Source organism: Cheilinus undulatus, linkage group 1 (assembly GCF_018320785.1).
Source record: "Cheilinus undulatus linkage group 1, ASM1832078v1, whole genome shotgun sequence".
Classification (NCBI taxonomy): Eukaryota; Metazoa; Chordata; class Actinopteri; order Labriformes; family Labridae; genus Cheilinus; species Cheilinus undulatus.
In genome coordinates this window covers 51,086,242-51,107,849 of record NC_054865.1, presented here as the reverse complement: position 1 = coordinate 51,107,849, position 21,608 = coordinate 51,086,242, and the positions used below count along the sequence as shown (strand labels likewise).

Here is a 21,608-nt window from a genome sequence, read left to right as displayed (position 1 = left end):
TGTGGCCGATACAAACAATGAAGGGAGTGGACATAAGTGCTGTGTGAAACATTGTTGAATATAAAAGGGCACGGATTTTGATTTTGTTTACTTTTTGAAGGTTTTCAGTATCACAGTTTTCCGCTCTCTTGGCTGTTTTTTTTAGTCCTCCAAAACAATTTTTCCAAACACAAAAATCAGTACCAACTTTAATCATAGATAATGATGTTGTTTCTTGTGGTTTCTGTGACATAGTTTTATCAACCCGGGTGCAGAATCATAATTTAGCTATTTTAAGGGGGAGCATCAGTTCAGAGCACATCAGCATTGTGCATCACATTAGACTAAAGTCTACACATCATATTTCACTCAGACAATAAAGAGCAGTCAGATAATAAAACAAACGTCCCCCATTTGAAACAGTGTGATCAATGTGAAGCACAGTAATGAGGCAAAGGTGTGTTCTGAACGCAGCATGAAGGAGTCTTCTCTGTCAGCCTGTCCGTGGTTTTGATTTGAGCTGTAGTGACTCATATTACAACAGCCTAAACAACTGTTAGGTGTTTTTATTTATGAATCCCTCTTTATAATGATTCAGAGAAGTGTAGTGGGGTTAGAGAAGCAGAGGCTGACTGTACCTACGGTGGTCGCTGCTAAGTAAAGTCAATGACAAAATTGTTACTTCTGACATATCCTTCACAATAAAAGGCCAAAATTGTTGCTTTCCTCTAGTGCTTTTATTATGGACGCCCATATAAGGAAATATCGCTGGGAAATCTAAAATTAGATTAAATAGCAATATGGCCTGCTGCAAATCTCAAATAATAATAATTCAATCATTAGAGTGCCAGTTTTTTAGAATAGTCAACAAACAATCCTACTTTCTTCATTTTTAAACTTTTTATCTTATTAAATATGAGAATGACAAAACCTCTTTCAATGCAACATTTCATTTCCATTTGGCAATACCAGTTAAAAACATCAGAATCAGGGGAAAAAATCTTAATTAGAGTATTTTCCAAAATCGTTCGGCCTTGTAGGATATGCAATGCTTTATGTAGCAGCGTGTGGACATTTTTTATTTTAAAACTTCACCTGCTGTATTGTTCTACATATATCCTGTTAAGTTGAATAATTGACTCTTTACTTATTTGAAGAGTTTTAAAAAAAAATAGATTTTTATTCCTACATATTTTCTTGTATTTAGAGTTGCATTGTTAATTTAAAATCTCAGTTTGCTGCAGTAGCCCTGTGCTGCTGTTTTTACAGTTCCTTGCAGATTTAAATATTTTTATTGAAAACACGACATTTGTTGCTGCTGCCTGCTCAAAATTTAAATACATTTCCGGGGAATAATATCAAGTTTTATGCATTTCAAAATATGTTTGTCTTAGAATTAGAAACACGGTTTAAAGTCTCCTAGATCTTTGTGTTACCGTGTGCATAATACCACCAAAAACAAAAAGAATAGTAATTATGATTATAAAAAAAATCAGATTTCATTTCCGGTATCAGCAAAAATGTATTGGAATCGGATCAGGACTGAAACAATGGGGATCAGCCCAACAAAAACCCAATAAAATATCTGCTTTTATTTTCAAAAATGTACTTATTTAGATGAAGAAAACTCATCTTATCTAACGCACTGTTTATCATCGCTGTCTGGTAATTTTACCCCACACTACACCAACAGGACAAATATTTTTGTACAAGGATTGAATAAAAACCAGAAAGACTGGTCTGCTTTAGCTCTCTCAGAACAGCAAATCAGTATTTACCTCATCAGCTGTATCACCTTAAATGCTTAGTTGAATCTGAATGCTAGTGATGGTTTAAATCCTTTATAAGGCCTCCAATTTGTTTGTCACTATAATGATTAAACTTCTACCTTTTGTTTGGAAAATTGCTGTAGAATTACACATGATAATTTTCTCAATTACAGAATTATATTTGGGTTAAGGTAATTTCATTTAAGGTGTTTATCCATCATTCAAACTCCATCATCTCTTTGTGTGGCTGAAACATCCCCGTCTGCTCTTTTACGTGTAAGAAATTAGATAATTGCTCATTAATGTGTCTTGACAGCCCGTATCTGAGTTTTCCTTGCTCTGTTTACCTTTCCATTACATCATCCCATCCCCCAGTGTGAGCAGGCTTCCTCTCATGACACCTTGATCCCCCTCTCAGGTGATGTTCATGCAGTTGTGTGTGAATTTATCAGCAGTTGAAATGGTTTCTACTGAAAGATGAGCTGTGATTGGTCAGGTTGTTTTCCTGGAGTATGCGACCATCAGTGGACTTTCCTCATGTGATGGTAAACAGAGAAACAGGCAGCATGGCTATGAACTGTACTGTCCAGCTCTGCTATTACCCCAAATCCCCCTCCCTCTGCCCCTCCCATCCCTTAAGCAGCGAGCTGACCATCTGTTCAAGGCGCTGGGCCCTGACACTCTGCACAGAGCCCACACACAGACACACACACACCCACACACACACACACACACAAACAACCACACAGAAACACAGTAAGAGAAGGAAAACAGGATATCAAACATGCATGCATCACAGTGAGAATCCTCTCATAAGCTGTATGTTTGGTGCTTTAAAAGCTGTTTTAAAGGTGATCATGTGGAGGTTTTTTGTCTCATTTGGGCATTTGAGGGGGATGGCCCTGTGTTTGTTTATCTCCTGGTTGTAGTAAAGTTGCTAAGGCGACACATGGTAGGAGAGGTTGGATATGGGGCGACAGGAAGTGACCAGGGGTGCAGCTTTGTATCATTTCTCTGCTGGAGTTTTTTTTTTTTTTTTTGTGGCGATCCTCTCTGGGCATCGACCGAATGTGTCCCTGTTCCATTTCCTGTTTTCAATTTTCACTGAGAGGTCTGTGCTTCAGTTTGAAAACGGGTGAGGAAAATCATCAGTTTTCCTCTTCATTCTGCGAGGAATCAGCAAATTTCAGCAAATGTAAAGATGCAGATTCTGTTTGGTATGTCACAAATTAACTGCAAGCTTCTTTCAAATTTTCAGTTTATTTAATAAACAAACTTTAGATATTAATGGGCACAGATTATGGCACGGTGATGAATAATATTTCTTCTTTAATAGGGATGCACCGATGCACTGGTTCAGCATAGGTATTGGCGATATCACCCCTGTTAAAAGACTGCAGTGCGTAGGCAGATAATGTGGCATGAACAGAGGTCAGTGGCAGATTTCATCTGTTCTGTTTCATCAGTTTGAAGCTGGTGTCAAGTGCACCGAACAGCGGATTGAGGGATGAGTTTTTATCAGGCAGAAGAGGTGACTGCTTGGACAAACTTTGATCTGCTGGCCACTTTATTAGGTACACCTTGCTCGCACTGGGTTCAACACCTTTTGGCCTTCAGAACTGTCTTAATTCTTCATGGCATAGTTTGAACAGGGTGTTGAAAGCAGATTTTGGTCCATATTGACATGATAGCATCACGCAGTTGCTGCAGATTTATTGACTGCACGTCCATAATGTTAATCTCCCATTCCACCACATCCCAAAGGTGCTCTACTGGATTGAGATCTGGTGACTGTGGAGGTCATAGGAGTACAGTCAACTCATTGTCATGCTCAAGAAACTAGTTTGAGATGTTTTGAGCTTTGTGACATGGTGCATTATCCTGCTAACCTTTCAAAGTAGATGGATTTGTCTGTGTCTGTGTTTCTCACTGGCGAAACCATCTTGCAAAGCTCCTGTCTGAACTGTTTGGGCCCGGTTAGAAAGTGACAGGACCAGTCAGCATCGAGGTGCAGTACTTTCAGGTGCGACTTAAGCAAGCAGCAACAAGAGGCCAGTTTAAGTATGACGGAAGACATTAACGTAGATGCTGCTAAAGTGCCAGTTTAATCAGAGCTTGATGGCATTTCTTAATTTAAAGAAGAACAAAGAACAGCATTAAGTTATGCAGTTCTCTACAGAGTTTACTCCTCAGTATAGCGCTACATCACGTATTTTGTTGCTCTGATCAGCCCATAAAGATGTGACAGACAGAACGTTCATCCAGTCACCGTCCGCGTTTTTTTATTCAAAGGCTCTGCCCTTTCCCAAACGCTGTCTATGGAAGGTTTACCAGATGGATTTGTGAAACAAATCCATTGGACGTGTCAGGTTACTATCCTGCTGGAAGTAGCCTTTAAAAGACGTGTACACTGTGGTCATAAAAAGATGGACACGGCCAGCAACATTACTCAGGCAGGCTGTGGCGTTTAAATAATGCTCAATTGGTACTTAGGGGCTCAAAGTGTGCCAAGAAAATACCCCCCACACATTTAGACCACCAGCAGCAGCCTGAACCATTGATACAGGGCTGGATGGATCCATGCTTTCATGTTTTTATGCCAAATTCTGACCCTAACATCTGATTGATAAAGCTGGATCAAGACTCATTAGACCAGGAAATATTTTTTCCAATCTTTTATTGTCCAATTTTGGTGAGCCCATGTGAATTGTGGCCTCAGTTTCCTGTTCTTAGCTGACAGGAGTGTCACCCTGTGTGGTCTTCTGCTGCTGCAGCCCATCTGCTTTAAGGTTCAAAGTGTTGTGCATTCAGATATGGTATTCTGCATACTTTGGTTGTAACAAGTGGGCATTTGAGTCACTTTTTAGCTCCAAAAGGAGGTGACTGTTAGCCAAGAGGCCATTACTAATGCTACTGACCAGGGCAGGGCTGCTGCAGTCAATGTTTTTGATTAATCTGGAAATCTTCAGCATTCATTCAGTATTCATTCATCTCTCAACCTGCATGGAAAGCCACTGCTTGTCAGTTCTGACTGACTTATCAGCTTAGCAAATCTGAATGTGAAATACAAGTCAATGACAAAAATGTAAAAGAGAAGTGACAACATAAAGCCAGTTCACAGCACACCACAGAATAACTCCTGGAATGCACAGAACATTTCAGACTGATGATACACAACTGCTGAGGAGCTTTCAGGGTAAGAGAGAGGAAAAATACATTTACTATGAAGTCTCAGCCTTCTCATACAGCAAGGAGAGGCATTTTTGTTGGTAAAAGCATCAAGAAATTATTTAGTTCCCCCCCTCAGAATACAAAATATCTAGTGAGAGACAAATAATCATCCCCTGAAAGCAAACAAGGCTTTATTTAATCACAGCAAGAGGCTGTGCAGTGTTTTACAGCTTTTTGGGAGTCATTTCAAAGACAGTATTTTGATTTAAAAGCTCCTGTATTTGCAGCATTGAACATGGAGCTTGCACAGTCTCGCAAACTTTCTATTATGTGCAAAAAATGTATCGTTTAAAGACGTGTTAACAGCATGAAATATGGTACTCATGTGCAAAACTCTGTGACACATTTGATTCTATTTCGTAAAGACTCGAGTAAAATTAAACTGGTAAGAGTAGTTTTGGGTTAATCGATATATTTCGAAATACTTCATCAAGTGTCCTACTGAACTGTGCAAAGAACTGTAGAGTTTTTATTTGGAACTCAGGCATCAAATCTTCCCGCTCTCTCTCTCTGTGGCCTCTCCTCACCCCATGAAGTCCCTCCACTGTGTATCAAAGAAGGAACTTGTGAATGGCGTTATTGTGTATTCAGTGAGGAGGGCGGCAGCTGCTGGTTCGTGGCGTTGGCGAGAGCTTATGTGTGTGCTTTAGAGTGTGTATGTGTGTTAATGGTAATCCTGTAGATCCTGATGACTTATCGCTCATCCTCTATGAGTGTGCATGTCAGGCTGCAGCAGAATAATTTGGCCCTTTAGTCGATTACATAATAGGACATGAAGTTTTTCTGTCATAATCTGACAAATTTCGTAATCTGCCAGATTGCCGAGGGTTGTGGCTGGGTTTTGGATTAATTGAATAGTTGGGAGAAGTCGGCTTTTATTGCAGTTTTAGATCATAGATATGCAGTATCATTCCTGCTAGCGCTCTGGAGTAAATTTTCTTTGCTTTGTGTTTATTGTGTGTTGAATGTTTAAAATGTGATATTTCTATCACACAAGTCATTAGGGGATTGATTGACCTTTGTTTTTTCTGTTTTCTCCACAGTGGTGATGTCTTGAGTCGTGACTTTCCAGCCCAGTGAAGGACGTGCCAGTGCCGAGCCGCTGCTAATGGGAACTCCTGCTCCGCCATGAGTACCCGTGATGGCGTTGGCAGCATGGGCACGCTTGGCCGGCGGCACCGCTATGAGAACTCAGAGTTCACAGTACGCATCTACCCCGGCGCCCTGGCCGAGGGAACCATCTACTGCCCCATCAGTGCCCGCAAGACCACCACAGCCGCTGAGGCCATCGAGCGTGTCATTGAGCGCCTGGAGCTCGACCGCACCAAGTGTTATGTTCTAGCCGAGGTGAAGGAATTTGGCGGGGAGGAATGGATTCTGAACCCATGCGACTGTCCTGTCCAAAGGATGATGCTCTGGCCCCGTGTGGCCCTAGAGCACCGGCCGCTATCTGGCGGCGAGGATTACCGCTTCCTCCTGAGGCAGAAGAACCTGGATGGCTCGATCCATTATGGCGGCAGCCTCCAGATGTGGCTGCAGGTCACAGAGGAGCGCAGGCGCATGATGGAGCGAGGACTACTACCACAGCCGGAGGCTCAGGGAGACCACGCAGATCTGTGCCGCCTGCCAGAGCTCAACGAGCGCTCGCTGCTGGACAACCTGCGCTCGCGCTTCCTCCAGGAAAAGATCTACACTTACATTGGAAGTATCCTCATTGTCATCAACCCTTTTAAGTTCCTCCCCATCTACAACCCCAAGTATGTGAAAATGTATGACAATCATACATTGGGAGATTTGGAGCCACATATTTACGCCGTGGCAGATGTGGCGTATCACGCCATGCTGCAGCGAGAGAGGAATCAGTGCATCGTGATTTCTGGGGAGAGTGGCTCTGGGAAGACGCAAAGCACAAACTTTCTCATTCATCACCTGACCGCTCTCAGCCAGAAGGGTTTCGCCAGTGGAGTGGAGCAGATTATCCTGGGGGCGGGGCCAGTACTGGAGGTAAGTCATAACACTGATTCTGTGTTTGAATAGAGGAGAGGAAGTGTGAATGCTCTCTGCTGATTACAAAGCTGTGAAGACTCAGCCTTGAGTCAAACTAAAGTAGCACAAATGGTAAGTCCAGACATGACCGCTGTGATACTTCGATGTCTTGAGACTTCAAAACAGAACAAGAAACATTTGTCTCAACTTTGGACTCTGTAGAATACCCGGACAATTTAATAGCAACCACAGGTGACAGGCTGACTTAAACTTGAAATGTTCAGAGTCATAGTGTGGTAGAAAAACTTGTTCTATTTGAACTTTGAGATTTATATGGAGTCGTAGAGAAAAAAGGTCCAGGTATCTGGGGATGCCTTCGATGCTGCCACTGAATCTGTGTCTGTGAACGGTGAGAGCATGAAAGATGTAGGGCAGTTCACCTACCTTGGCAGCGTAATACGTTGATCTGCTGACTGCAAGGCGGAGATCATACGAAGAGCTGGACTTTTACATTGATTGATTGGTTCGCTCAGTAAGACAGTGAGGCATTCCCAGTATTTAAGCCTGCGAACGAAAGTCAGAGTCTTTTGGTCCTTGGTCCTCCTGATGTTACTATACTCTTGTGAGGCCTGGACCTTGACTGATGGCTAGAGTTGTCGGCTAGACTTCTTTGTGACAACTTCTCTTGGCTATCGTTGGCAAGACCATGTATCTAATGATGAGCTCAGGAGAGTTGGGATGGGAAAGGTCAGCTGCTTGATGAGGGAATGTCCACTGTGCTTTTATGGGCAACTTGTGTGCTTTCCTGGGACTGGTCCTAATTCAGCTCACTGCATACTGGCTGCCCAGGATCTAGTGAGCTGGTCCAAACACTGGGGGCAGGTTGAGCTGGGACGATACCTAAAGAGATGGGACATGGGCCTCAGGCCTGGACGATGGCTATCTGGAGACGGGAGCAGTACAGGGCCAAATTTCCTGAAGTGCGAAGCCGACATATGGTCCCATATCTGATCTGGTAGAGGTAGAAGTACTGCATAATCTTGTGTATAAGGTGCACTATTAATGACTATTTTTCCATCTTAAATTTGAAGTAAATAGAAGATACTTGTGCCCTACTTAAAGGATAAGTGCTTTGCAAAAACATCCATAAACCAGGTTAAGCCCCTTGATGTTGAACCCCACAAATCAACCCTTCAGACCAATGGGCAGTGAAATGCCAGCTAGGGTTGTTGAGTGGGACCCTCCTTTGCTGTTTCACCGAATAAGTCCCACAACCCACCATGCAAGCTGTCACTGCCAAAATACTGGTAGAAAATGCTGAAACATCGGTGACCATTACTACAAAAGCATGCAACTCCAACTGTCATAAACTGCATAATACCTAACATGGCTGAAAATTCACCCCAGTCATTGTGTGTGGTAAGAGGCTGCTGGTACCACTTTGTAACCACTTTTCTCCATTCTATAAAGAGGGACAGCTGCACAAAAATGTCATGTTGTGGACTTTTCAGAATAAAAACATAAATTGCATGCAGGGGGACAGTTTAAACCGTTTTTACCTTCGGGAAACACCAAAAGCCTGACGGCAACTCATATAATTAGGTGACTTTTATTCCAGATTTTATGGTCGATGTTGGAAATGATTTCTTAAGATTTCTAGTTGAGTCTGAAGTACAAGAAAAGCCCTGTTTTATCTACATTGATAGTTTTACAGTGTGTCTGAATGGACTTACTCCTGCCACAATACTGAATAAGCCTTACTCTGAATGAGTTTCTGTGTGGGTTTAGACATTAGTTATACAACTCTGCTCAGCCACAACTGTCTCTATGGATGCTCCAAAGTTTTCTCTGTCTCCAAACAGAGGTTTATTGGGCGTTCAGTCCAGCTGTGTGGGGATTATGCGGCACACTGAGGAGCTGTATCTCTGCAGCTGCCTATCAGAGGTTACAGTTGTAGATTCTTGTTTTTGTGATTCCAACCATTTTTCCCCTCTACAGTGGAAAGATTGTCTCAAGGTAGACCTTGTAGAGGCCCAGCCAAAAGGTTGTGAAGGGGAACTGCTTGTTTTCATATCATTTAAGACATTCCTCTCATTTTCTTCCTCTTCTTCTTTGGGGACTCGCTACATTAATACACTCCAGTCAAGAGTCTTTGACAAGTTCACAACTGCACATTGTTTTCTCATTTGTCTTCTACATCAACTGGATTCCTCAAGGTTACATAACAGCCTTTGACTGAGTGCACAATGCTGCCAGCCAGGAAGGAAAATACAGGTGGCATATTGACAAGTGTGTTGTTTTACCTCATAAGGGTTTTTTTCCCCTTACAGTAGAGATATTCTGATAATGTTTTTTTTCCCCTCCTGATACCAAAACTGGTTGACTTTAGCTGTGACAGGTAGCTAGTATCCCTCTGAGATTCAAGATAAAAACTTAATTTTTGTTGTAAAAACACTCAACACTCACTCAGTGCTTGCATCATACTGTTATTGAATGTTTTCTTTCTGTTGATGTACCTGAAACAAGTTTGGTTTTTTAAGCTAATTATTCATAATGGTAGATATCTTCCTTTAGTGGCATATTCAACAAAAACTGAAACACAGCATGTGTTACATGCTTCTGTTTTATTTGATATTAACCAAAAGTGCAAGGTTTCTCCTACTTGACTTACATCTACAATAAAAGTCTGCCCAATATTAAAATCAGTAGTCAGAAAACTAAACACTTGACGTAGAGTCTGTATGCCTCATGCAAGTAAAATCATTACCTTCAAACTACAGGCAATGCTGCTGCAGTCACAGATACACTGGCTCGACACTGGAGGCAGACACACTATTATGCAAGGGGGATCTTAAGTGAGTTCAATCTTGCTATCAGATGGCTGGACCATGTATGTGTAATGGGGGGATGGTGTCTAGATTTGAAATCTGAAAAAGACTTAAAAGACAAATAAAACCCAACAACAACATTGGGGTAAATGATCCACATCAAGGCACTTAAGATGGTTTGACAAAATGTTGAAGGCCTTTTATTCAAATGACTAGAAACATTTAAAAATGTATTTAGAAGGCACACGCTGATATGATGTATGATGGTGTATTTTTTCTAGCACTATGAATTAAAGGTCTTTTACAGTTCTAAAACCATCTTGAGTGCTCAACCTGGATCATTTATACCAGGGTTTATTGGTCTAAAGCAGTGTGTTTCACAAGCTGTTTTTCCTGGTGAATCACTTTTTGGAAGGTTAAAACAATTGTGACTCAACAACTTCATTTCCATATGTTATCGCTTGTCAGGTCTGCCTTCTATGCCTTCCTTGTTGGTTTGTTGAGCTGATGGCCAGTACTAGCTTAGACAATGCTAATTCTGGTCTTGATTTGGTGCTTTCCATTTTGTGAGCCTGGAAGGGCTCACTTTACCTTCATCACATCGGTGTCTGTTGCATGCTCAGCCCTTTGGGCCTTCAGTGGCTGTCTGGCAGTGTTAATTTTATCAACTAAAACTATGACTAAAAATGTTTGTTGGCAGCCTTTTTTTTCCATGACAAAATCTAGACTAAGACTAGCCATAAACAGATCTGTGATGACTACAACTGACAAAAAGTTAGTTTAGTTTTCATCACGATGACTAAAACTAGACTAAAATGTAATTTAGCTTTTATCAGAGACATTAAATATCTTAAAGGACTAAAATGTGAGGACTTTTTATGGACTAAAACTATCCTAAAATGTTTTTGCGTTTTCTTCGGCTAAAACTAGACTAAAACTTAAAAGGGTAAAAATGACTAAAATGTGACTAAAACTAAAAGACATTTCCTCTAAAGACTAAGACTAAAATTAAAAATAGCTGTCAAATGATCACTGCTGTCTGGTCTGGAGCATTGTTTTTCTTTATTATTAGCCAAGCATCCATGACTGTGACTTTAGCTGTTTCACCATCCAGTATAGTGCTGTATTTTGTGTTTTATTATGCTGCAGTTGGCCAACAGGGGGTGATTTGAATATTTTAGCTTCCTATTTCTGGAGCCCTCATGACGTCCATTAATGAGTTTGATAGCAATATGCTGTGGTGATTGGCCAGAAACACATGGTATATCACTGAGCTTCAGTGTAGACTCTCATAAAAGGGTAAGTGCACCCTCACAGAGACTTGTGTGGAAAATTGATGTTATTATATTTCAGTTGTTTTTCTCCTACAATAAAATAAGGAATTGTAGTTTCCTCAGCATCAGTGTCAAGTTTAAAAAAAGCCGCTAAAAGGCCAAGTTCAAAGGTAACCACCGAGACAACACCCTCTTCAACAAGTAGCCCTGCTCTGCCTTTTATTAGCCTTGGTTTAGCAAACACAGGAATGCCATTCACTGGTGTGTCTCCAGGGTTAATGTGTAAGCACATTGGGTTAATCCTCAATGCAGCAACACGAGTGAGTAGTTCTGAGTGCAGAGGAGTGGCCTTTAATTGTTTGCACAGTGAGATTGCATATCTGCCCGCTGGTGATTGATGCCAAGATCAGAGCTGGTGCTACTGCGGGGAGGAGGAACGGCAGCCAGCCTTACCTCATAGAAGCACTTCATCTTCATTTCCTCAGAACTCAGCATTCAGGACCAGCAGCATTAGAAAGTCTGACTTTAAATATGTACAGGGAAGTCCCTACATTAATGGAATGCTTCTTTAATAGTTTGTTAGTAGTTTTCAGGTATTTTGGATAGTAAAGAATAATTTTACTAGAGTTAATGTTTACTCATCTTAATGTAAAGAGCTTTGAATTTGACTTTGACCTCTGCTATGGGACGCTGGTTTCAGGAGCTGTGGCTCATTTGGCCCAAAATATCCAGTTACCCAACCAACCTGTGAAGTTGTACTGAAGATAAAGTTTGGAAATCATCCTGTGAGGATTAAAGAATTTAGTAGTAATAAAGGCAGTACCTGTGGTTAACATGCAGCTGTTCTTTTGTTTTTTGTTAGTTGTCCATTTTAAGCCAGATGTATTGTTGTAGGCCAGGCTTGAAATCAAAGGATTTTCTTACAAGACAGTTTTTATATTTAAGGCTGGTGAGGTAGTCTATTCTTACACCATGGATCGCTTTTTAAATCCTTTTTTCTCAATTTAAATGTTATTTTTGGGCTTTTTGCCTCTAATTGATCGGACAGCAGAAGTGAGTCAGAAAGGATAGGGAGAGAAAGTGGGGAAAGACATTGGCAAACATGCCAAGAGACCAGGAATCAATTGTGCGACCAATGCGTTGAGGATTATAGCCTCAGTTCATGAGAGCTGCTCTACCCACAGACCCACACCATCACATTAAATTAATTTTTAGAACCCAGCAACTTCTTTGTCACACATCTACGTGCACCTTTGGCCAGCCACACACTACAGGATGTTAAGCACGATTTTAGCCAAGATTTGACTCCCCCGACGATCGTGGGGGCGTATACCGACTGGAGCCTCGTCGCAAACGATTATTTGTCTGAGTAGTCTGCATGTGTGTGGTGTCAACATGATTCGTTTACTGCTCCAAATTGCATCATAGCCTCCCAGACCCTGAATCGTAAATATCAAACATGTTTGATATTTATGATTCTAGGTCGTAGTGCTGCTGACGGAGTACCCACAACAACCAATGAGAGCGAGCACAGTGGATAGCGTCACCAGATGAATCATATGTACTTTCACCACTCACAACCATAAACACAACTGTACCTTAATTCCAGCCATGATTTCATCCTGATTCTTTCCCGTGTTTTATGATTGTTGCTGCACCTGTAACGCATGCCAGGACAGCTTGTTGTGGAGAGACAACAAGACGGTATCGACAGACATCCATGTTTTGATTTCTTTTCTGAAGTCACGTGATCACGCAAGGTTGTAGGCAGGTCGGCAGGTGTGGTTTTCAGTGATCTGACAGTCTGGCTGAGTCATCTAGTGTGTGCGTTCAGAGGCTTTGGAAATTGTCCTGAAGTCTGTGGTCTCTCACAATTTTAAAATCGTTTCAGATTTAAGAAATTGTCTGGTTTGTGGCTGGCCTTAGAGGATTAAATGGGCTCACACTGAACAGATTCAGCGTTTCTTGTGGTGACAGGTGACGTTTATTGCCTTTGCAACTCAACTTGCTGACTTGTGGTGAGTCATAACTGAACACTTGTTGACTTGATTCTAAAAATTTTGACTGTTAAGAAAAATTGTGAACAAACTGCCGCTATAGGGATAGAGTCTTGCTTTTACAATGTATCATAAATCTCTGTCCTGTATTGGGACACAGTTGCTTTTACATCTCATTTGAACTGTGCCAGCCTAGGGTCTACTGGACTTGCTGAAAACACCTCCTCATGAGAGCCTGGGTTTGGTGCGTGGGCGTGGATCAATTGCAGTCACACTGAACAAAACGAACTATGACCTTGCAAACCAAATGGTTTTCTCCTTCTGAGAATTTTTTTAAAAAAGTCCCTTCCCTAACACTTTCCATGGGAGCTTTCCCAGATGAATGTAAAAACACCATGCAACAGATTTATAAAACAGCCTATCTAGCATGTCAGGCTAAGCAAACCAGACTTTGGGCTCTTGTGTACTCAGATCCAGGACCAGGTCTAGGCCCCTAGTTCAAAAGCACCCTAAATGGGTTTAAAGTCTTACAGAGTCAAGTCAATGAAGAACTAAACAGATTACATGACTGTATCTTTACTCATTTTGTGGCTTAGTTTGAGCTATTTTGGACGACACCTCTAAAAGGCCACCATTGTTTAAAATATAGTGCTTAAACACAGTTCAGAGTCCTCACACCAGTCAGATAATCTGGACTTTGGTGCAGGCATGCCCTCTCACTGTGAATTAGCCATCTAAAGCTGACAATAGTTGAACAATGCAACTGTAGACTCCCAACGAGTCCTCATTCTAATCAAGGTTTTTTTTTAGACTCTTTATATCATAGATGGCTTTCAGGAGGTTTTGGTGTTTTGGAAAGCAGCCAACAGCTGCAGCAGCGACGTGTTAAGATCCTGACAAGCTCTGTCACTGAAGTGCTACAGTTAATAAAAGCCAGCTTTGAGAGATGAAAACGTAAAGCGTGCCGTCCTGTTAGATAGTGAGTCACTGCCTCCTGGCTGCACATGGTTGTTATTCTGAATTTAAGGCAATTAAAGAAATGACAGGCTTCAAGAGTTTGACAGAGAACAAAGCTACATCACTTCCTCTACCTGTAGCACCTGTGGACTTTCATTGACCCTGAAGAAAGAGGAATTCAAGGATACATGAAATACAATGAATACTTCACCTGATGTTTGTTCACGGCTTATCTGCTGCCTGTCATTCCTCACGCTGTTTACCTTCTTGTGCCAGATATGACTGAAAACTGACACGAAGTTATACATTCCTGTGAACACACATACCTTCACACTGGAATTTTTCTGTTAGGGTTGTTTTGAATGTCATTTATCTTCATGAAATCATCAAACTGAGTGTTCAGTCGGTTTAAAAACACTGGTAGTTATTCAGAGAAAATGAGAAGATTCTAAGAGATGGACTGGGATGCTTGTCTGAGCTTATTAGCTTGATTCTAACACATAAAGGAAGGTTGCATTAACAGGCTAATAGATTTAGTGCCAATTTTGACTTGAATGACTTGTCAGTACTAGTTTAAATAGATTAACTGATCATTAACCTAAATTTGTTAAACATAATTGTAAAGATATATCTTTAAATGGAGACAATAGCATGAAATTTTCAATTGTAATAAATGAATCGACTCTTGTATTGATATAATTTCCCATCCCTAGTATCCAGTGAATTCTGACTCGTGCTAACGGCTTCATTTCAGTTTATTTCAGAGGAACCTGTTGCATAAACAAACATGAAACTTTAGCTGTGTATCTCTGCATGACTGACAGCTCTGAAGCTAAGCTGTTATTGCAGCGTTCTTATTACAGCCCATTTGCTGCCTGTTTTTCTGCCTGATCTCCATTTGTTGAACAGTGCTCATCAGTAATGATAGGTTAGTGCAGAAAACTGAGTGTCTTGTCTTTGCAGGAGGACTGCTGAGTTTGCTTACATAACGCTTAATCTTTTTTATCGCTTTTATTGCTTTTTTGTAATCTATGAAAGCTGAACAACTGTTGGATTAAAGATAAATAGATAAATGTTGACCCTGGATGGTGTTTAAATGGATCCCTGGTGTATTTGATTGTAGTTTGCTTGTAGGAGGATGTCATCATGATGTGTGTAACCGCCACCCCAGCTCTGAATCCAGATGTCAGCCTGTTTTCAGGTGGCAGCCTGACATTTAAAAGTGATTGAAAGCACTTTCTGGGAAAAATGGCTTAAATGGGTCTGATGATGCAAGATGTGCTTGAAAGAACTACAATGAGAAACATGGTCACATGGGCCATGGATGATCCTGTTCACAGAACTTTTGATTCTCCTCTCCTAGATTTCTCTCCAGTGTCTACTGTCTACTTAAATTAGACCCTCACTTTAAACAGACTATGTCATCTAAGTTCTTTGCAGATGATGTCACAGAGCAGCGCCAGCAGAGCAGTTCCCATTAGGGCCAAGAAGTGATTTCTCCATAGAGGAACGCTACCAAGAGCTGTTATGACTATGCCATGTGTTCAAAGTGATAAAAGAAAAAGCATTCTTTATTCTTAAGAAAAAAGGGTCCCAAAAATAGTGAAATATTCTGCTCACAGACAAACAGCAGCAGGCAGGAATTTAAAAAGTCTCCAATTAAAGCCTGGATAAGCAGTGTCGCACATGGTTTAGCTAATTAAACTCTAATCTTACCTGTATTTCTTTAGCTGATGTCCATCCAGTCTTGCTCGCTGTGATGGGAAATCCATCTCTCTTCTAAGAGATCCAGATCATTTAGCTCACCTCAGTAAAGCTGACTGTTTGGCTCCCAAAAGACTCTTCATTTGGTATCAAGCTGGCTTTTTAAATGTGGACTGAATAACAAGAAGGATGGAGGAAAGAAAACTGGCACTCAAATAGGAGCTTGCTACCGTACCTCCTGTTAAAGAACCATTTCACAGCACAGGCTTGTTCATTCGGGGTACAAAGTGACCTCCATGAGGTTGCTTACCCCATGAAGATTGTTCGGTTGATGGTACATCACCGTTTTAATTACAAACATGTTTGTAACAAAATGAGGATTATGATCTGCTATAGGAGCACAGCTAGCCCCTAAGTCCAGTACACAACTCCTCTAGATGTGTATCTTTTCATCTGGATAGATGACGCTAGACACCATGAGGCCTACACAGCAGGTAAAGCAGTTAAACTGTAGGAAAAAAAAAACATTTTGTAAAGTGCAGGGATCACACTCTTTGTATGTAAAATTTTCTGATTATAACTGCAGCTTACAGATCCATTTAGAGCTATAAAGTACAAACTCTCCTCTGTTCATTCCTTATGATTGCTCTCTACTTCCTGACCCCAGTGCGGCATCAGAATCACGTGACTGCAAAGAACCTATACGATACAATACAACCCAATGGAAATTTCTACCTTTTGAAATAAAATTATAAACCAGTTTGACTGTCTGCTTCAAGACAGGTATTGATTTGTGCAGATCTCAGGTACTGTTAGAGTTTAAAGTTGTGCATGATTGTAAACTGCTGTATGTTTTCAGATGCAGTGATTTGTAAACGATTTAATACTGTTTCTTTTTTATTTCATTTTTGGGCTTTTATTCCTTTATTAAGAAGATTGTATAGTGGAAATGGTTGGAAATTGGAGAGAAAGAGTTGGGAATCACATGCGGGAAAAGAGCCCCAGGCCAGATTTAAACCCAGGCCCCCTTCTTCAAAGACAGCAGTCTTTAGAGATGGGTTGGGTACTAGCACAGTACTATGACAGCCCAGTATATTAGTATTTGCAATCATTTATGTTGACTGTAAACCCAAACAAGTTAGGAAATGTTAGAAGAAACTGAATACCTTAAAATTTTTTAATTATACCCACTGGCGTTTCTCAAGTATCATGTCCTGAGCAATTTTCAATCAACTCAATTTGACTTGTACATCTATATTAGGGTAGCTGAACTTTTTTAAGTTTTATTGAGCTGTGAAAACTTTCCTTTACTTAAAATTGCAATTTTGCAGTTGATTGGGGAATGCAATTTTCTGTTATTACACATTCTTAAATTTTGAACAATCATGACAACCGAGTGACTACAAGTGACAGTGTTTAAAAGGTGCTGAACAGGAAGTGCTCTTACATTGTTCTTGAGACACTATGGATGTTATACTAAAGTTACACTCTACAGGCAGGACTTATCTAACTGAGTTGGTAATGTCACTCATGGTGCAAAAATGTCTAATTCCCAAAAGCTCTCTAGGGAACTCTGCAGATTAGAGAAAGATTGTCTATTAATTTGAAAACGACAAAAAATTATTTGGAGTGATTGAGTACAGTTGACCCAAAATTAAAAATGTGTTCTATCAATTTAGAAAAATAGAGCTATATATACAGTGCTTAACAAATTTATTAGACCACCACCCAAAGTAAGGTTTATGCCACAGCTGCCCTAAATTAACAGCATTGGTAGTTACCAAAATTATTTTTTATGTTTCTGGAATGGTTAATACACCAATATGTAGAAGCTCTTTAACCCAAATGAAATTTTTAATGCTAAAATATAGTTATTATTGTTATCCATGAATTTTCAAATGTACTGATTTACAAAAAATCTGAAAAAATAATACAGCACATTATTATGTCTTGATTGATATGTCAAATTATAGTTTTTTACTTGAATTTCTGAACAGAAAAATGAGTTTTAGTGGTTGAATGTTATGCTTGATTAATTTCTGACTTCTCAGAGAAGCCTAGGGAGCCGGCCCAAATTTTGGTGTAAAAAGGTGAATTCAGTTTGAAATTCCTCATTGCTGTTCAAAATGGTAAAACGTGGAGAGCTCACTGAAAATGAAAGAGTCCGCATTAAAGCGCTTCATGATGCTGGATCGTCTCTGAGACAAATATGACAGGTGGTTTAGTAAATTTGTTAAGCACTGTATATATATTTTTTAAGCAAATACAACCCAATTCTTTTAACAGCCTTTTACTGTTTAGTCTTACTGTGTGTAGTACTGGTGTGCAGTAATACATCACAAACACTAGCAGAAACTGGTTTTGGTTCTTTGTTGCTGTCACTGATTCACACAAAGACCGCTCACAGGAAGTTTGTTCATTTGTTTTTACATGTGGGTGAAGTGACAGCTTCATATGAGCTCAGCTGTTTTCTGCTCTCCTCTAGGTCAGGAGGGGGGAGTTTGGGTTTACCTCACGCTGCTCGTTGTGACCCAGCAGCATCAGGATCTGCTCTCTGAGCTCAGAGAGGGGAGTCACAGAGCATTAGTGAAGGAGAGCAGCTAATGGTCTGTGTTAGTGAGGTGTTACCGGGATGTAGGAGGGCTGCTCTAATGCTTTACTGCTGCCATGTAAATATTATGAAAAAGGTTGCATTTAACCTCCTTTGGGTGTTCATATTTTCATATGCAGACTTTATTGGCCCGCTGAGCTCCTGTCATGTTTCTCTGTGTCCCCCTGCCAACAGAAACACTCAGCATGAGTCAGGTCGGGTCAGCAGTTTCACCTCTCAGCATCTCCTGTTCTGCTACCTCAGTATGCACACAAAAACCCCACATTTAATACCCCCCCCCCGAACCCCCTAATACTGAAGAGGATTAGTGTGAATTACGGGATCGCCCCCAAAGTGGGTGGGGTCAAGCCAGATTTAGCGTGTCCTCTAAGTGTTGTTTTTCTCAGTCTGGGTGGAAAAGACGATTGCCGAGCAGCTGTGAGTTTAAAGTTACACTTCAGAGTTTTTTAAGGTGAAGAGTCAGGTGTTACAAATTCCTTGGGTTGGTATGATTCAAAGTATAAGCATCAGATTCACGTTTTTACCTGACACGACTGTAGCAGCAAGCTGCCCAAGCCCCAAACCACAGAGTAGTAGTGTTGTAACTTGTGGTCAAAAAATAGCATTGCATTAGTTTTGGAGCAGCTCCGCTCCTCACCGTGGTATGAGGATTATGTAACATAAAGCCATATGTTTGGAGTTGTTTGCTTTGGTTTGTCCCAGATGATCCGAAGAGGGCGGCACTGTCACGACTCACCTTCATCACATTCTTAATTTAACTCCTTTGGTTTGACTGTTTATTATTTTCCTCCTTTTGTGAGTTTAATCATAAGAAGTAGATGGCCCAGGACCAAAAATGACTCCAGGCTAGCCACTGTTCAACATGTTTCTGCAACTCAGTTGGAATCAGAATCTTAATGAGGCAGTATTTCCCCTGTTGCAAAAACAATGGACATAGAGACCAATGTGTACACAGACCTGCAAATGCATAAAAAGATTCACAAATTTGCGCATAAATGGAAAAATGCTTGCACAATTCTGAAATGTGTAGAAATGTGTAGACTCATGTTTTATAGTAGACTTAGTTTATTTTGGTTCAGAACACTTAGCTTGACTTGGCCTGGCTCAGCATTGAATACTGGTCCGTGTGATGCACATATTATGAGGCAGGCAGTCTACCTGTGAGCCTGCACTGAGGGCATCAAAACCCAGTGCTATTACTCTTACTCTTGCAGATTGCAGCAGAAGTCACGTGTGTATAACAGTCAATTGAGAGGCAGATTTCAGTTGTAATTGAGGACTTTAGAGTATTTTGATAACTTAATGCAAAAAGAGTAATTTGTGTATGTTTCTGTTTTTCATATTTGCAAATCTTTGCAATCATTATCAGATCTGTACACACATTTGTGGATCTGTGCAGACATTTTGGGATTTGTGCACACATTTGCAAATTTTTTGCAACAATAATAACTCCATAGTATCAGTATCAGCTAAAATTAATTTGTAAGTATTGGCATATCTGCAAAAATCCAGTCGTGTGTATCCCTAGCATAGAGGTGGAATAAAGACATAAAAAAAAAACCTGTTCAGTGGCTATCAGAAAAAATAAAAAAGTATGTATTTATAGGGTTTATTTTTTGATATGTGTATCATCAAAACCTTCTCAGTTTAGCTACTAGTGTATTTCTTGGCTGAAACTTAGATTTTGAGTGCTTGAAAGTGTCTTAAATTGTAACTGTATGTCACTCAACATGAAAATATCAGACAGTTCAGCTGTGAAATACAAAAATAAAAGAAGTTAGAGAATGTTTCTCATGAAATAAGATAAAAATGTTCAGAACAAACACCAGCTCACTTTGGAATAAAATCAGGCAGTTATTTAGTGAACCAAAGGTATAAATCATTATTATTCATGGTTTATTGCATGACGAATGTTTTGAAAATGATTTTATTTGTTTTGGCAGATATTTCATATTGACTCAGTTGTGTTTTACTTAAGTTTTTCATAAATCTGTACACCTATTACAAAATGTAAATTTGTTTTTTGCAGCATAAATAACAGCACTTCATCTATAAGCTTCAGAAAAAAGAAACTGAGCTGTTATTCTAAGCCGTGGCACCACAAATGTGTCTCAGGACTTGACAACATTGACAAAGTCTGAGTGCTGAAACAGGTTCATGGTGGTTTAAACACTACCACTGCTTAGAACTAGGACGTTTCCACGTGCTAACTTTTTGGTTTCTTGCTTCTCTTTTTGGTATCCACCTGAGAAGTGCTTGTTGTTGGGAGTGGGCTTCTTTTCCCCATGTTTTTAAGCTTATAATGCAACTTTAAAAGGCCTGAAAAGTTCTTGTGTGTGTCCTGGAAAAAGTGTATGAACTCTGTGTTCACGAGAAATTACCCACAGTTATTTGCACCCTTATTTTTTCTCCCTAAAACTTCACTCTAAAGACCCTTTTATGAATGAAACTTTATAAGGTTGTTTAGCTGTAAACTTTGTATTCTGAAATATTTCTTTATATTTAAGTCTTCTGTGATATTTAAGCGTGGGCTAAAGTAAAAATGCTGTTAAGGCATCTAGAGTTGCACTAAATTGAAGCGTTATTACCACTGTACGGCTGGATTTGTAGTTTTTGTCTGTATAAAGATGGATGCTCTGCTCAGTGGACTGGCTGTCCTTTATTTTAGGGTGCACTTGATCCTAAAATCTGTTACAAACATACCAAAGCCTTTATCTTCTCGTCAACATTGGTCCAGGTTGTTGGTTTTTTTTGGGTCACTCCCTGAAAGTATCTGTAGCAGAGACAGGTTGTTGCTCCTTAGTAGTTTCAATTGAGATAAATGATCTGTTTTATGGTTCAGCTGCCTTTGAGGAGATCTGATGGCATACAAGAATAAAGACAGTTGACCTGAATGCAGGATGAGTAATGCTTACTTCATCTGAAAGACCGTTTCCTTCCTCTGGTATCTTAAAGCTCATAAATGTGATCAGACAGGCTGATAGAATCTACCTGAGGAAGTGAATGAGTCAGTCACACAGAGAATAAACATCAGTGATATTCAGCCATGAGTTATTTTGTTGTTTTATTTGTTACTGACGGTCTGTAAAACAAACATAAGTGCGGATAGAGCATAAGGCAAAGAGAACAACATCTAAATAAATCTGTGATTATCAAAAAAACAGATGTATCTGCAGAGAATGAGTCAGCATGGTCACAAAGCTGTGAGAACACATTTACTTATGAAATGTTTACATTATCAGAAACAGGAGGATTATAGGGCAGAAAACAGC

General features: G+C 40.2%; 1 protein-coding gene across 9 annotated transcripts in view; it reads left to right on the top strand.

The window, feature by feature from the left end:
* The window catches only part of myo9aa (myosin IXAa), a 200,145-nt gene that overhangs the window by 53,317 nt on the left and 125,220 nt on the right, over positions 1 to 21,608 (top strand). For all 9 annotated transcript variants that reach the window (XM_041792389.1, XM_041792353.1, XM_041792704.1 and 6 more), the window contains one exon: positions 6,023 to 6,983. In XM_041792389.1, coding sequence (XP_041648323.1) covers positions 6,108 to 6,983 — 876 coding nt within the window. In that variant the 5' untranslated portion in view covers positions 6,023 to 6,107. The remainder of the gene's footprint in view (positions 1 to 6,022; positions 6,984 to 21,608) is intronic.